The sequence below is a fragment of the Pelecanus crispus genome, chromosome 3, assembly GCF_030463565.1.
Source record: "Pelecanus crispus isolate bPelCri1 chromosome 3, bPelCri1.pri, whole genome shotgun sequence".
In the NCBI taxonomy this organism is placed as follows: domain Eukaryota; kingdom Metazoa; phylum Chordata; class Aves; order Pelecaniformes; family Pelecanidae; genus Pelecanus; species Pelecanus crispus.
Genome location: NC_134645.1, coordinates 124,412,090 through 124,428,890, shown reverse-complemented (window position 1 = coordinate 124,428,890; position 16,801 = coordinate 124,412,090). Strand labels below are relative to the sequence as shown.

Genomic DNA, 16,801 nt, shown 5'->3' with positions numbered 1-16,801 from the left:
TTTCCTGACTAATTCAGCAGCAATGTTTAGAGTTTCCAGTGAAGATTCTTTCTGATGATGTGCTAGCAAGAAAAGGAAGCCTGTGGCTTGGCTTTCCAATCACTGAACAAATTATCATCATGGTTCCGTAGAGATAAAAAGAGAATTTTTGCCATTTTAATTTTTAATAATAAATTTCAGTGTGTGTATTTAAGGAATTAGGTGATAGACTGCTGTCCACTGAATTAATGCATTAATGTTAGTTTATGTTGTAGTATGTTTTTGTATGAACGTCTACAGATACTTTATTAAAAAAAAAAATTCTTACGGAGCCGTTATGGCTTGCTCTGAATATGTATTTAACTCTTCAGTACTTTGGCAACTACCATCATACGTGGGTGATTTCAAAAGAAAAAATGCAATACTGTCTCTGAGGCTGCCAGTATTTTTAATTGATTCTAATCTTAATCACATTGAAACATTCAAGTATAGGGTTTTTTTCCTTGAAGTAAATAAGAAATTAATAGATTTTTTTTTTGTGAACTTTGTTACAGCAGCTGTGCCGATGCATTTGACTATCAAGCTTGAGCCCCTTATAGTACCATTAATTACTTTAAATACTTTTTAGTGTACCCTAGTGGGTGCTAAATCTCCAGTTATGACCTAAACTCATAGTAAGCTGTGAACTCTGACACAAGGCTTTCTCTTCAGACTGCCCTTCTGTACAGTCAGTTTAACATCTTCAATCGATAAAACCTGACTTTTTTTTGTTGAACGAGTGATTGAAGGAACTATTCAATAGAAGATATTTAAAAGCTGATAATTTGACTGTTCAATTTAATAAGAACTTTACCTATAAAGTGAACAAATTACAGCTTCCCTAGTTTTTCCTAGGGTTTTGGGTTAGGCTGGTTGTTTTTGCCTTTCTGACCCAAGAGAGTGTTACAAGGCTATTAAAAAAAAATCAGTCTAAATAGAATTAAAAATACGTTTATGTTAAAATGTTTTGCCTCAAAAATACCATTAAATTCATTTTGAAAGATGAATTGGTGGGCTACTGAAGAAAAAGTAGCTTTGGAAGTCCTGCGTTTTATTTAGTCTGATAAAACTTCTTTTTTCAACAGAAATTTGTTCAGAAATCAAAATGTTTAGTTAATGCATTAGAGCTAAGCATGTGGAATGAATGCGTATAAAGATGTGAAATTGGCAATGTTCAAATGGAGCGCATATGGTCCTGTGTCATTTCTGTATGCTATTTGTTTGTAGGTTTCGGATTACCTTGAAGTTATCAAAGAGCCAATGGACCTATCAACAGTAATAACCAAAATTGATAAACACAACTACTTAACAGCCAAGGATTTCCTAACGGATATTGACCTGATCTGCAGCAATGCGTTGGAGTACAATCCAGACAAAGATCCTGGAGGTAAGGACCTACTTCATTTTGGCCTACCTAAACCTGAAAGCCTGGTATTTAATCATGTATTTGGTTACTATTCAGGCATTTAAATAAACTGCATGCTATGTGATAATTAGGATAAGCATGTCATAAGGGTCTGTGGTTTTAGTTATTCTGAGGCATGTGGTGCACTGAGGGACATTATAAGAGCAGGAGAACTACAGCATTCAGAGTTGTTTTCTAATAAATCAGGTTTTGTAGTTCCTTTTATAATTTGATAGCTCCTTTTCAGTGAATAGACTTTGTATATATAACAAAACCCCAACGTGATTTGGAGAGCTCTGTAGAGAATCCTGCATGCAATCTGGCAGTGGCCTGCTTTATTTCCACATGGGCTTAGAACATGAAATTCACACACAGAAATTAAGAACTATGTATTTGGGGACAGAAATATAACAGGGTAAATCAAAGAATCATAGAATGGTTTGGGTTGGAAGGGACCTTAAAGATCATCTAGTTGCAACCCCACTGCCGTGGGCAGGGATACCTTCCACTAGACCAGGTTGCTCAAAGCCTCATCCAACCTGGCCTTGAACACTTCCAGGGATGGGGCATCCACAGCTTCCCTGGGCAACCTGTTCCAGTGTCTCACCACCCTCATACTGAAGAATTTCTTCCTTATATATAATCTGAATCTACCCCCTTTCGGTTTAAAGCCATTACCCTTTGTCCTATCACTATATGCCCTTGTAAAAAGTCCCTCTTCAGCTTTCTTGTAGGCCCTCTTCAGGTACTGGAAGGCTGTGATAAGGTCTCCTCGCAGCCTTCTCTTCCCCAGGCTGAACAACCCCAACTCTCTCAGCCTGTCTTCATAGGAGAGGTGCTCCAGCCCTCGGATCATCTTCATGGCCCTCCTCTGGACTCACTTCAGCAAGTCCATGTCCTTCTTATGTTGGGGGTCCCAGAGCTGAATGCAGTACTCCAGGTGGAGACTCAGGAGAGTGGAGTAGAGGGGCAGAATCACCTCCCTCAACCTGCTGGTCATGCTTCTTTTGATGTAGCCCAGGATACGGTTGGCCTTCTGGGCTGCAAGTGCACGTTGCCGGGTCATGTTGGGATTCTTAACAACCAACACCCCCAAATCCTTCTCCTCAGGGCTGCTCTCAATCTATTCTTAGTCCAGCCTGCATTTGTGCTTGGGATTGCCCTGACACATGTGCAGGACCCTGTGCTTGGCCTTGTTGAACCTCATGAGGTTCGCACTGGCTCACCTCTCACGCCTGTCAACGTTCCTCTGGATGGAAAGGATGATGAACACCCTTCCCTCCAGCATGTTCTTAAAGGCATGGAAACATAACCGTTGTGTCTTACACATACTAGTATTTGCCTCTTTGAAACACTGTCTATGGGAAGGTCTTGCCCATCACAGGACATGGGGAAAGTAGTAGTTCAATCAAATACTTTTGGTTTGATTTTTCTTTTTTTTTTTTTTCTTTCTATTTTTATCCCCTCTTCCTTTTGCAAGGGTGTCTTAAACTTTATTATCAGACCAACTTTTTAAAATTTAATATCACAAAATTACATCTGCAAAGGGTGCAGTGCATTTTTTGTGATCATAAAACATAATGCTTCACAAATATATGTGGGTAAAAATTTCTAGTTTCCAGTTGATTTAAGTGGCGGTAGATTTCCCCAGAAAACATATGTAAGGCTCATTTGAGCTGGATACTGGGTATTCTTTTTCACTCAGCAGTTTTTCCAGCTGTAAAATTTGCCGTTTCTAGAATTATAAACCTTGTTTAATAAATGTTCACTGATATTCTTAATTGTTGTCTTTAGTGATTATTAAAACAGATTAAATCTGCTAATTGTATAATATGTTGTAGACATTAATGTGATGTTTGCTGTGTACCTCCATCAACTGGAAAAAGTAATCCAGTATGGATGAATTGACAAATTAAATATGTTTGTACTAAAAGCAAACAATGAGTGTTGTAGGCTTCACTGAGAAGCAACATTCTAGATGTCAATTTTCTCCACATATGGGCTTACTTATTAAGTTACAATTACTTTTTAAATTTCAACAGCGTTGGAATAATTTCTTTTGTGTGTTTCAGGGGTATGGAAAGTGGTCTTCTCTGAAAAAATGTTTCTTCATGAGTCACATTTAGGCTTCCAGTGTGGCAATATTTTTTGTCCCCAAATAGAGATGAAAATGTAGCAAACTCCAGGCTTGTTTCTTGCCAGTTTTTCTGAATGGATTAAAATGAGAAATAGCTTTTCAATATAAGCAATAAAGTAATCTTTTAGCACAATTTTGAATTTTCTAGTAGTTGTTAAATAAAAAATTAAGCAATAATTTAAGGTTAAAAAAAACCGGGAGGAATATAAGCAAGCCAGGTCTACCTTACAGATTCAGGAGACGTCCAGTATGATTTTGCGGGCAGTATAATTGTATGAATGTTCCTAGACCCCAGTGGGTAAATTCATTCCTGGACGAGTCTCTTGTTACTTTTGGGACTCTCTGCACTGTACTCCATTATACTGTGTAGATCTGCCTGTGGAAACTGGCTACACCTGCTGATTCTAGCAAGTTTCTAATTGTTGCAAGTTGATTAGATGTCTTCATTATTCACTGTTTGTATTTGTTTATAAATGCCACTATTGATTAAAGTAACAGTTTGTACTTCTGAAAACTGCTATATCTCTTAAATAGCTGGGTTGTGATTTTTGAGCTTGCTACGGTATCGATCCATCTACATTTTCATACATTTGTAATATTTCCCAGTTACTTCTGTCTGTATCAGTGTTGTAATATACAATACAGAATTACATGGAAATGGTAAAGAATTTACATAATTGTGATAAAATTAACAAGTGTGCTGTCCTGTTTTCTAGATAAAATAATTAGACATAGAGCTTGTACTTTGAAGGACACTGCTCATGCTATCATTGCTGCTGAACTGGATCCAGAATTTAATAAGATGTGTGAAGAAATCAAGGAAGCGAGAAGAAAAAGAGGTATGTTTAAGTTCATTTGTCATAACACAACATATAAGGGATAGAAAACAGAATTTACAAGTGTCCATATAAAAATGTAAATGTAAGATGAAGTGTAGAATGCGTGTCAGACTCAGGCAGTGCATGTTAAAAGGATGATTGAGCTTGAAACTTGTCTACTTTTTCCAACTATGTGGGCTGGTCTGATGAAGCACCATCCTGCTTTGCAAAAGAAGGATGCATTGCCTATTGGTACAAAAAGTATTGTAGAACATGGGGAAGAGATAAATGTTGGGATTGCTGTACTAACTGAAGATGTGGTGAAACCAGAGCTGTATTCTAAAAATGCCATGTAATGCAGTGTAATAACAATTACGATTAGGGAGAGTGGCTTTTAAAACAGTGGATTTTCAGTTCACCCTGGTGTGTGCACAAGTCTACTTTTGGTGATAGTCTGTTTTTTGATTTTTTTTTTTTTTTTTTTTAAGAAACAACTATTACATCCACATTGAGGGGAGCACAAGGTTGACATTCTAATAGTCCAGAATCAGGAAATATAGCCCCCTACAATAGAGGACATCACTGACTTGGTTTTGTTTAAATTAGTGCAGTTATTTTCAACTTGTAGTCCATAGAACTTCAAGTGTGTGGACAGTTTCTAAAGTCACCACAAAAGGTAATCAAAAGCCTGAATGTACTCCCAGTAAGGCTCTGTTTACATGAAAGATTCTGTACTTCTGTGGAAAATTTTTAAAGGTCTGAAAATTGAAAAAGGTTGAAAATCACTGAACTGTAACATTAGAACAAAATTTCATGGTGATTTAGGGATTACTGATTTCAGTAATTCCAGCTTTACCTTGGCAAGTTGTTTCCTGCTTTGCCTCCTGCTTTGGTAAAACTGCATTATTTGATTTCTAGGTTGAATTTGGCTGGTCTTAACATGTAGCTACTGGTTCTTGAAATACTTCTGTCAGTAGATTGAAGACCCTTTATTAATAAATTCCTTTGAACTATGCAGGTATCTGTAGGCTTTCTCTTCTTCAGGTTAAAACGGATACAGTTTCTTTTATTTAATGTTGGACTCGATCTTAAAGGTCTTTTCCAACCTAAACGATTCTATGATTCTGTGATTCTATGTTTTTCCCATTCAGTCATGCATTTTTTTTTGTCTAATTCTGTACAAGCTTCCAATGTGTGTCCTGAATTGTGGATAAGAGAAACAATTGAAATTCACTGTGGTTGTAAAATGGAAGTAATATAATGCCTTCATTTATCCTGTGTACTTTTTTATTAGAAGTATAAGAATATTCACAATTCTGGCCTAAGTGTCGTGCTGAGAGCTATGCTCGGTTAATTATCCATTATGAGTCCCCCATGATTGTTAAAGGTTATTGTTTCTGAGGTTAAAGTAACTGTTTGTAAGAGCTCTTTGTTACAGAGAGTGACTGTATAGCTTGTAAGTCCCTCCTTGCAAGTCTCCCAAGAGCTAACTGGAACGCTGCCCTTCTTTTTGTGGCAGTGACGAAGTAATATATATTTCTGGGGGCAAAACCTGCAGACCCTGTTTAAAGAGGTGGATTTTCAGAAGTCGTAATTAAGGCTGATGGTGTCATGCAATGAACTTGTTAAATCAGAAAAAGAAGATAGCATTGGTGTCAGGTGCTGGTTAGTGGGCCTTCAGATATAGGTAGGTGACTAGCAGTACCAGTTTGTGTGTCGCAACAGCTTACATACAACAATGGACAGATTTCAAAGTGCATTGTAGGCATTGGCCTGGAAACTGTTAGAGTGTCACAGATACCTGCAAGTTCACATTTCAAAGACACTCTTGCATTTGGACCACATTGTGATGGTTTGAAGAACAAATGAGCTCTGCAGTTGGTCCAGCTGCAGAGTGTGGAAGGCTGAGATCACTTACTGGGTTAGCAAGGACAGAAGATTTGGAATGCATGGAAGAAGATTTGTTAGATTAACTGGTTATGAACTAAGAAAAATATATTAAGCCATTGAGGTCTGAGGAAACCTCATGCTGTAAGACAAGCGCAAGAGATTGACCTATCCCTGGATCAGGGGTTGTGTCAAAGATTGTGGTGTAGAACATCCAGAAGATGGCACTTCAGGCACATAGTCTTGGCACCTGTCATTGTAATGGATGGAAGGGATGTGAATGCTGATCAACCTTGCCGTTACTCCCATTTTGCTCTACAGAATAGGCTCAGCAAGACAGCACATCAGCAAAATCAGAGTGCATCTGTGGTCTAGACTTTGACATGTACCCTGTTTTGGAACATTTTGGGCAAGGGATGACAAAGGCATATACTTGCATTTCCTTCTTTTGATTGCATGTCCACAAAGTTGTTAAGGGATTTCGGGTTTCTTCTTTGGATTGATTACCAGATGGTCAGGTATAGAAGTGATCCCCAGATCCTTCTTTTTCCCCTCTCCTTCATAATAAGAGTGTATTTTGAAATAATGGAATGTTTCAAAACTGTGTAAGCAATGTGAACTGTGCCTTTCGCTGTCCAAAAGCTTTGTACAACTGGTTGCTTAAATGCAAGTGTGGTTGCTCATACCAGGCTGTTTGCCTGAGTGGAGCTGCCCGAGGAAATCATGCTGAAATTGGACAGCCAGCCTTGTTGCCTGATCAATGTATGAGACAAAGTGGTGGGGAATTGGACCCTTAAGTACTTCTTTTTAATATCAACAAGAGATGTCCAAGCAAGGCCTTGAACGTTGAGACTGAAGTCATGGTGAGTGTGTGTCACTGTATGATGGACAGCAAGCTTTTTTTCAGCTCACAGTACCCTAAGCTTCTCTTTTCATCTTCCTTTAAAAGTGTCAGACTGGCATGTATACACTCTGATGGGGAAAAAAAACCCCACCATTCACTGTCCACATTTCTCTGCATATATGTCTGGACTCAGCTTGATAAAGGATCCTACCTTCAAGCCTTATCAGGGTTGAAAAGAAATACTGCAGTGTAACAGAATGATAAAATGTATAATAAAATCAGTATCTAGACATTAAATTAGAATTTTCTTGTTCTTGCATTACTGAAATGAGGTGCTGTTGTTGAAAGATGGTAAATCGAAGGATAACAAGTTCTAAATTGGTAAATTAAGAACAATATATGCTAGATTACTGGAATTTGCAGCTTCTTGTTGAAACCAGCAGATAATAAGGTAGAAGCGGTGGATGTTTTCAGTAATGAAATATGTTTGATATGCAGTTTGAAATATTTGTTAATGGTACCTAGAAACTTATGCTGTAACTGTTAACTGTTAGGTGAGAGTTCCGTTGTGAATCTTGTAATTTCTGCATCCATCAGTTTTAGAGCTTCTTGTCAGCTCTTGATCACTTGGTTCTGGTTACTGTTGGAGACATGGTATGACATTTTGAAGACTGTTTTAGTGGATGGATAGGAAATTCTAGTTCACAAACATGAAACTTCAGAGATTCGTTTGTGTCTTTAAAATGTGCTTAACCAATATGAAAGTTTGCATTTTTAGAATTTAATTAAAAACCCTATGAAATAGCAGAAGCTATAGATGAGCTTATATTACAGAAAACAAACCAGAGTTTTTGTTTAAAGTGGAATCGCATTTTCTTAATCTAAGAGCTCATATTGACACTGAAGTGGATCCATTTTACATAACATAGATCATGGTGACAATACAAGGTTTTTATTGATACTCTTTGATATGGCATACAATGCCATTATGAATTGCCACTTGTTTTAAATAATCTGTTTAAAATTAGGAAAAGTTGAAACTGTCAATAAGAATTTGCTTTATAGAGCAAATACGGATAGAAGACTGCAATCTTTGGGGACCCAAGTGTGAGAGACAGTCATATTTTTCTAAGCCATAAGAGCTGACAGTTTTAAGATCTTGCAACCAGTAAGTTATTTTGTCAGTAGAAAACAAATATTCCTGATTCTGATCTTCGTTTTGAATGTCCAGCTAAATATAATCGATGTGTTCTTATTGCAGCATGGTATTCCAAGTTTCTTTTTAAATTCAGTAGTTTCGTGCAGCTTGGTTTATTTAAATAGGTATGGTTATCTTCTGTATGCAGGCTTATCAGTAACAGCAGAACAAATAAATCCTCATGGTTCCACTGTACGGAAAACAGAAGCTAGAGTTGAAGAGGCTTTTCGGAACAAACAAAAACCCACAATGGCGGTGTGGCCCAACTCTGCAAATAAATGTGCATGTGAGTACTTTGGGTGATAATTGTGCAAAATTAGAGGTACTTCCAATGGCAAACATTTCAAATGTGTCTCTATTACTGTTTACTGATTATTTCCAGCAACAATTTTAGGCATGAAACACATTGGAATTTAGGAAGTACTCTTTTTCTGACTACATGAATTTTCTGCCCAAGAAGTTGTAAAGAGGCAGGATTTCTGGTTTTGTGATAAAGAATAACTTTTTTTCTAATGTAATATGAGTATTACATTTTTCTTTGTAAAAGACTGTTTTCAGTATAAGACAACTCTGATCCAATGAGATGATCACCTTTATCTGTTTGATAAGTGTTAAGATTTGTTTACTCTGTGTGTGTATTCACAGGTACATACCTACATGCTGCTTCATACTCTCTCATGTGCTATAGTGATTCACTTCCTATCTTCAGTACATATGGTATCATGCTAAAAGTTAGAAAAGAGATTACAAATTTAACTGTATTTTCCTTTATGGTACCTGGATTTTCAGTAGTCAGTACCCATTGTTAGAGGATGCTAAGATACTCTCACTGCAGCCTACTGGATTAGTCCAATTAATTGATCAAAATCTCTAGATTTTTGAGGAGTGACTGTTGAACTGTGGTGAGGTAATCAGAGGCACTGCTAATTATTTTCAAGAGGTAAGTTGATTAGAACAGGTAAATACACAACAGATACTTTTGTTAGAAACAAAACAAAGACTGTAAGAGAAAGTGAGTATGAAGGATATACTGATAGTTGTGCATAGCTTTCCTGCTGAAGATGTGGAATACGTTATTAATATATTAATAATAGCTTTATCAATTATTGCTTAATAGGCAAACTGAGAGATTGGAGCTGACAGATTTTCATCAGTCTTTGTGCTCTCATTCATGGTGCTTTTCCTTGATGAGAGTTTTCTAGGCATGGTGATAACTGCCCGGTGATGAACATTGTTTATATATGAATGATAGTGTTGATGTCAAATGGTTTAATTAATTAGACCTGTATGGTTTTATTTCCTGAAGCTGTAATTTCTCCTGTTAAAGGAATTAAAGCCAATCGTACAGAGTTATGGCTTGAATAAATTGTTATATAATAAATTGATGGTGTGGATCCAAGCTGTTCTTTATTCATTTGGCAGCTTGTGCAAAAACAGAGAGAGGAGGGAAAGGATTCTAATTTTTTTTTAGTTTCCGATTAAATCCAAGATGGAGATACTCACTCTGGCTGATCTACAGAGCACATTCTGGGCTCTGCATGCTGTGCAGCAGATGGTAGGATTTATAGACCTCCAAGCCAGACATCTCTTGGGAAGAAAGATAGCCATTACTGGTGACTTGTATAAAAAGAACCTCTGGTACCGCTGCTCTCTTCTCCACCTAATGTTGTGGATGCAGTGGCAGTCGTTTGAAAACTAGAGCCATTGACTGAAGGAAACTGCCAGGGTTTCTCTGTGTAAACAAAAAAGAAGTTAGTATTAAGGCACCGTTCCCGCTAGTATTTTGGTGATTTAGGTTGGAAGGCAAAAAAATTTGAGGCTTAGTGGTGTTTGGGACTATGATCAAATGAAAATCTGGGAAAGGTAGCTAGTCCAGGAGGGATGTGATGCATCTAGTAATCAAGAGAGAGAACCAGGAATTGATGAGCACTCAGAAATCTGCAGAAGGAATTCAAGTAGTACATGGGCACACTTAAAGATTGAGGCGGTAAGCTCAGTAGAAACTAGGAAGATACAGTCTTAGAAGGGTGTTTGGAGAAAGAAGCTGGAGTAAAGTGAGAGCAGAACTGAGCAGATTGTAGGGAGCTTGTATAGTGGCAAATTATGTGGTGGATTGTGATTGTATAAATGGAAGAAACAAGTATAGAGGAAGGGATTTCTGAACAGAGATGACTTTAGAGGCAGAGTGGAAGTTTTGTTACGGTCAAGAACTAAGATGGATTTTTTAAGACTAAAATGTATTGCACAAGCAGAGTAACAAGGATGATGATTCATGTATTTTAATTACACAAGATAAAAACCCATACTTTCCAATTAATAATTCTGAAAATCTTCAAATTTTTCTGCTGTTTGAACTTGAATTTTTTTTTTCCTTAGATAAACCTAACGAAAAAATCACCAAACATAACATTATTTTCCTGATTATATTACTTTTTTAGGAGCTTTGTTTACAGTATTTTAGAAAACAGCTGCAAAAAGGTCAATTCAGATGAAACACCTGAGAACTCTGAAGGAAATTGTTGTCAAGCATCTTCTCTAAAAACAGAGTGGGCTACAGACAGGGCAGGAGCCTTCCCCAGTTTAAAGCCCTGTTTACTGTTCAGGGCTAGTACCGTAGAGAACGAGAGTTGGTTTATCATTTGTTGGTTTGTTTTCTGAGGTTATGTATTTTGTATGAAACTGTAGTTTTTTAGTTCATAGAATCATAGAATGATTTGAATGATTTGTGATTTATTTACTTTTTCTAATGTATTTCAGATTTTTTTTTTTTTTTTTTAATTTGGTTAGACCAGATGGGCTGTCAGAAATATGGCACAAAATAGTTTTTCTATTTGAAGGCATAGGGATATGCCTTCCTGAGTTAGATTTAATGTGCAACTTCCATTTCCCTTGTTGAAGGTACACCTGTAGTGGATGGTGTATCACAGTATAGATGAGTTTTAAAAGTATTGCATTACTAGAAGTTGCTGAAAATCCATTTGGGAGAGTTCTGCCACAGATAATTTAAAATATTTCCATATTGACTGTGTATTTTGAGAAAAATGTAAGTGTTCTGGTGGGAACTTAGAATGGGACATAGGTCAAAAGCCTGATATAAGTAGTTGTATGACCATAGAATCACAAAATAGCTGTGGTTGGAAGGAACCTCTGGAGATCATCTAGTCTAGCTCCTCTGCTCAGAGTTGGTTGCTCAAGGCTATGTCCAGTTGTGTTTTGAATATCTCCAAGAATGGAGGCTCCGTGACACGCCTGGGAAACCTCTTCTAGCGCTTGGCCACTCTCACAATAATTTCTTTTTCTTACTTTTGAATTGGACGTTTTGTATTTCAATCTGTGCCCATTACCTCTTGTAACTGGGCACCGATGAGAAGGGTCTCGTTTCTCTTCTATATGTACGCGTGTGGAAAAAGAAACTACCAGCAATGTGCAGTTTGGTGTGTCTGGTAAATTAATCATTGGTAAGTGGTTTAGATACACATTAGCACATAAAACATTAGCATCTCTAATCATTGGGATGCTGTATAGCAGAACTTTGTCCTACTGCTCTATTTTGCCAGTAGATGGAGTATGTTGCATATTATTTTACTGTCTTGCAGTCATTTCTTTTAGTGTTACATACAAACAAACTGTGTGGGGAAGATTTGGTTTTACATTCTTACCTTTTTTTGCAGTACTTAACAATAATATATTGTAGTGATAGACTGTAGATTTTATCTTTTCTTCATAGAGAAGATGTCTTTTATGTTGTATGATAAATATGATAGCTGTGAAAATGGCATATGGAGCAAATAAAAAGTTAAAATATTTTGTGTTATGTGAATTATTAAGAAGACAAGTTTTATATAAAAGTAATTTTATGAAATATGAAGTAAACACACTGCTAACTTTTCCCAATAATTGAAGTGATCGTGGTCTCTACAGAAAGAACTGTAGGGAGATCAGGCAAGAATATAAAAAAATTGCTGCAGAAAATGTAGTTCCTAAATACATAACATTTTGTGCGCCTTTTTGTGGGGTTTTGTTGTTGTTGTTTTTCCCTAAATGGCGATCTTTGTTATCCTACGAAACTGTGTTTCTGCTTTATAATGGAAAGGAGGTTTTGTTTTCACAGGAGTATTTTTAAAAAAGATTTTTAGAAAGAGAAGGTCTTTTTTTATAATCTTTCTTAGAAACTGTTTTATTCTCAGTCTTTGTCTGATTTTCATCTGTTCAGTCTCTTTTCTTTGACCTCGCTGATACAGTGGTGTCAGTGATTGCTGTACTTCAGGCATTCATATGACTACAGTAATGCCTTATCAAAGGACACGGCAGACAGATGCCATATGGTTTTTATTATTTTAACCATTTTCTGCCTTTTGGACTAGTTCTGAATTTGGATGCAGAATTTGGATACTGGCACATGAACAGTCATCCAGATGCTAACATTAAAATCCTGGTAGCTGCTGCTGTTTTGTCACAAATCCTACACTCGCTACTATTTTCTTTTCTCCTCCTGCTCTCCAGAAAAGGGATTTGACTTGGATTAATTCTTACTTGAGATAGAGGCAGGTACTGTAACTTGAAAAACACCATTAAAAATGATTTTCTGGAATTTGAGGACATCTTTACTAAGAGCTGAGACAACTGTCTCTCTTTGTTTCTTTATCATTTTGCTCTGGGTAGTGTAGGAGTTGGCATTCTGGATGAGAGTAGTTTGATCTCCTGTATCTGATGCTGGCTTCAAGCAGATGCTTTAAAAGGAAGCTGCAAACATTTGAGAAATAACAGTTACTTTTTTCATGCCTGATTTTGAAGGAAATACCAACTTAGCTGATTTTGAGTTGGTTAACAGTTCTTTTAAAACCCATAGGCTTTGTAATTCTTCTAATTTAAAATGCCATTTAGTGAATTTGTGGGAGTTCTAATAAATCCTGACTGCGTGTTCTTTTTTGGGATCCCATCAAACTTTTGGACTCAGTGATATATAGTGGCAAAGACATTTTTTTTCATCACTATTAAATGCCTGCTTCTTGAATTAATGGAATGTCTTTTTTCTCTGACAGAGGGCAAAGAGGGTCCTACAGTTTACCTGATCAGTGAGTTTTTTTATAGTCTCTTGTTTTTCATCTCCTTTCTAATTCAGTAATAGAAGATTGCTCAACCTCTATTAAGAAGGTTTTCCTGAAAGCATTATCACCACCTTTCTTATAAACATGGTGAAAAGAAAGACTTTTCTAAAAAGTTTTTTTTTTTTAATGAGTTCTTCTAAAAAAAATTTTTTTTTTCCCCTAAGTGGTTTGCACAAGCAGTTTTCAGACTTTTGGATATATCTTACTCCTTCCTCCCCTTTGAAAACTGTGGCAATGTTTGCTTTAAATTGTTTAAAGACTTGGTGTAAAGTTTTTGTCTGCAGAAGCTGTTGATTTTCTTGTGTTTATTACCCATCTCTTCACTTCAGTTTTCTTTGTGTTTGTTTTTTTTTTTTTTTTCCTAATTTTGCCTCGACACAGAAACCAACCAGCAGCCATGAGCCTTTCAGATATGTGATGTAAATGAATGTTGTAAACTCTATTGAATGTAATTTTAATTGGAGTGGGAGCTTCTTTTCTGCTTGTGAAGTTGCAGGAGAACCTTGCGTTTGTTTGTGGCTCTCTAGCAGCAGGCAAGGGGTCATTCAGTAGTCCTTAAGAGCCAGCTGAATGTATCAAAAATGCGTATAGCTGTAATAGTTGCTATTGTACAAAGCTACTCAGCAGGGGGAAAATGAGTAGATCTATAGAGGTGGAAAGTCTAAAACTGATCTCCACAGGTGATATTATTAATCTGATTGTCTCTTCTCTTTTGACTTCATTTTTCTCTTTAATTTTTCTATGTGACTGTCTTGTCATGTACTTTGCTAACATAATTACTCTGGTTTCATGTAAACTATATTTTTAGGTTGGTTTCCCAAGAAAATAATACCTGTGCTCTCTGTCCCTCTCTGCTCCACTAATAACTTCTGCATCATTTAGCCAGGTTCAGACAGATTTGACGGGAGTTGAGGGCTGAAAGACTAGATTCCTGCAGGTTTTGTGAAAATTGATAGCTAGATAAATCTATGCATCTACTGAAGGAAAAGTCTATAGATTGAAAATGGTAGTTTCCTGTTCTGCCTGGCCCTGTTAGCTGAACAATTAAAACACTGCATTGGCCAGGCCCGGCGTGCACACCTCAGATGTAGTATATCTTGTGTCCTGTTCAGCTGGGTGGGGAGGAACAGATGATGTTGGGAGGGTTTTGTGAGAAATATTGGAAAGAGCTTGAGTTGAGAGCATTATAGGAGATGGTAGGGGAAAGCAGTTGACGAGGGGGAGAAAATGCTGAGGATACTGCAGCCAAGATTTTTTTTGGAAACATGCTTCGTCTCCTTATGGAACTTGATTCCTCCTTGTTGAGTAGAAGTGCCCAGGTTCTTCAAGTATTTGTTCACATGACATAAACTGTTGCATATGCTGATGAAGATCATAAATATGTTAAGTTGTTGCATACAGTTTTTTTTATGTACTTGTCAGGTTTTTGCCTGGAGTACCTTCTGTCTAGGTGAAGAAAATGACATGTCTTCTAGGGGTTAGTTCCACAGTCACTTCAAGCTGGTCAAACCGCAGGTTACTTCTAAAAGGTGCTGTGTTGCCTTTTCACTGGTTGCACCTTCCCACCATCTCCCCTGTGCCAGCACTGTCATTTCTGAATTGGAAAGCTCAGTTGCGGAAGTGAAGATGTTGAAAACTAACCTAGGGGAAAAAAAAAAAAAATAATGTTGCAGGCTGATTTAGTCCCCTTATCTGTTTTACTGCAGGAACAGTAGTGGTGGCACAAATGAGGTAGTGGAAATGCTATAGCTGGCTTTGGAGGGAGAAGAGGCTTTGTCTGTTAGTGGAAGCTGGCACCTCATTTTGCTTTTCAAGCTATTGTGGAACTGTGCTCTGTTCTTCCTTGCTGCTTATCTCTGACTGCAGTTTGGGACTTTGTGACTAAAAACTCCAGAGACTTTCAAATGGACTACTCAGTGGCCCTTGGTAAGGCAAGTGGAGCTACTGGAAGCAGCTGAATTACTGTGGCAGACGTATAGATATACCGGATGCTGCATAAGAGTGTAAATTGCTGGTAATAAGTGCTTTCTCAAGGCTTTGAGTTACTTTGCACACAAGACATCAGGAAGAAGTTCAGGGTTTTGATCATGGGGAAAAAAAAAACTTGAAACATGTGCATTGCTTCAGGTGGTTCTTGATGATACCACAGACACAAAATCTAGATCCATGGTGATCTTGCTTGCCATGAGAATCTCCTTTGGCTTTTAATCCCCAGGAATTCTTCATGAAATAAAAGTAAAAACAGAGAATCTGCTGTTTGATGGATGTGAGTTTTATCATTTAATGACAGAAGATTCACATTCTCTGATGGACTTTTAAGCAGTGCAGAGGTATATAAGGGTCTTCTGCAGCATAAAGTGAATTTGTTAGCCTCCACTAATACTGTACTTGCACTCAATATATTGTAGTAGTCAAACTACAGAAATTTCAAGAGAAACATATCTGCTTTGACTGCTACATCTTCTCATTAGAGTTCCTCCACATTAAGGCAGGCAGACTTGCTTGTTAATGATTGACAGTCTTCAAATCTTGTAATTATATCTGCTTCCTTTTTCAACTGTTAACTTTATATAGTCTGCAGTTCTGTCACTGTACTGCTGGATTTGAGGGACAGCAACAGTGTACACCTCAGCTTTGAAGCTTCTGTACCATTCACCCATGTTTGAGATCTGTTTTCCTGATACCATACTAAACAGAAAGGTGACAGTTACTGCTAGATCTTGCAGAAATACTTCAGGAATGTGGGAGGGATTTGAGATTTTTTGTTTGTATTGTGGTTTTTGACCATCATTGTTCTTTAATATCCAAGAACTGTACTGTGCTCTGGACAGGGTTGCTGTGCACCCCTAAACAAGGGTTCTTATTTCACAAGAAGATGTTGTCATTACTTGACGTATCTGACTTTGGAGTCTTCAGGCAGAACCTGCCAGTGGGTGAGAATTTCTGAAAGTCTGCTTTGGGTTTCATTTTACTTAACTTGTGCCTAGAGGACTAGTCCTTCTGAAGTACAGAATTTACTTTCTAATCATGGGAGGCCCCCTCTCGGGGAGATGCTGTCTGCCTTAAGTTTAGGGATCTTTCAGCTGACTTTTAAAGTGTCTCAACATAGGAATGGAAGAATTGAGAACCTTACCTAACTGCTTAACTCTAAATGTAGAGTAAGTTTGTATTCAGTGATTAATTACATTGTATTACATCACACTTTTAAAAAATGCTGTCTGCATAGACTGTGCAGCTTAGGGGGGAAAAAAAAACCAGTCGTGAATGGTTGTTTTTGATACCAACTTCATGTGAACCCAAGTGAAACGTTACATGTGACTTGTGGTCAAACAGGTGTTTGTTGCCATTAAAAATTCTGAATAATAATTTACAAAAAGGCAGACCAG

The 16,801-nt window shown here is 37.3% G+C and overlaps 1 protein-coding gene across 2 annotated transcripts in view; it reads left to right on the top strand.

Annotated features, from left to right (window-relative positions):
* The window catches only part of ATAD2B (ATPase family AAA domain containing 2B), a 78,441-nt gene that overhangs the window by 48,773 nt on the left and 12,867 nt on the right, over nt 1-16,801 (top strand). For both annotated transcript variants that reach the window (XM_075708132.1, XM_075708131.1), the window contains exons 22-24: nt 1,246-1,405; nt 4,277-4,399; nt 8,456-8,593. In XM_075708132.1, the coding sequence (XP_075564247.1) occupies nt 1,246-1,405; nt 4,277-4,399; nt 8,456-8,593 (421 nt within the window). The remainder of the gene's footprint in view (nt 1-1,245; nt 1,406-4,276; nt 4,400-8,455; nt 8,594-16,801) is intronic.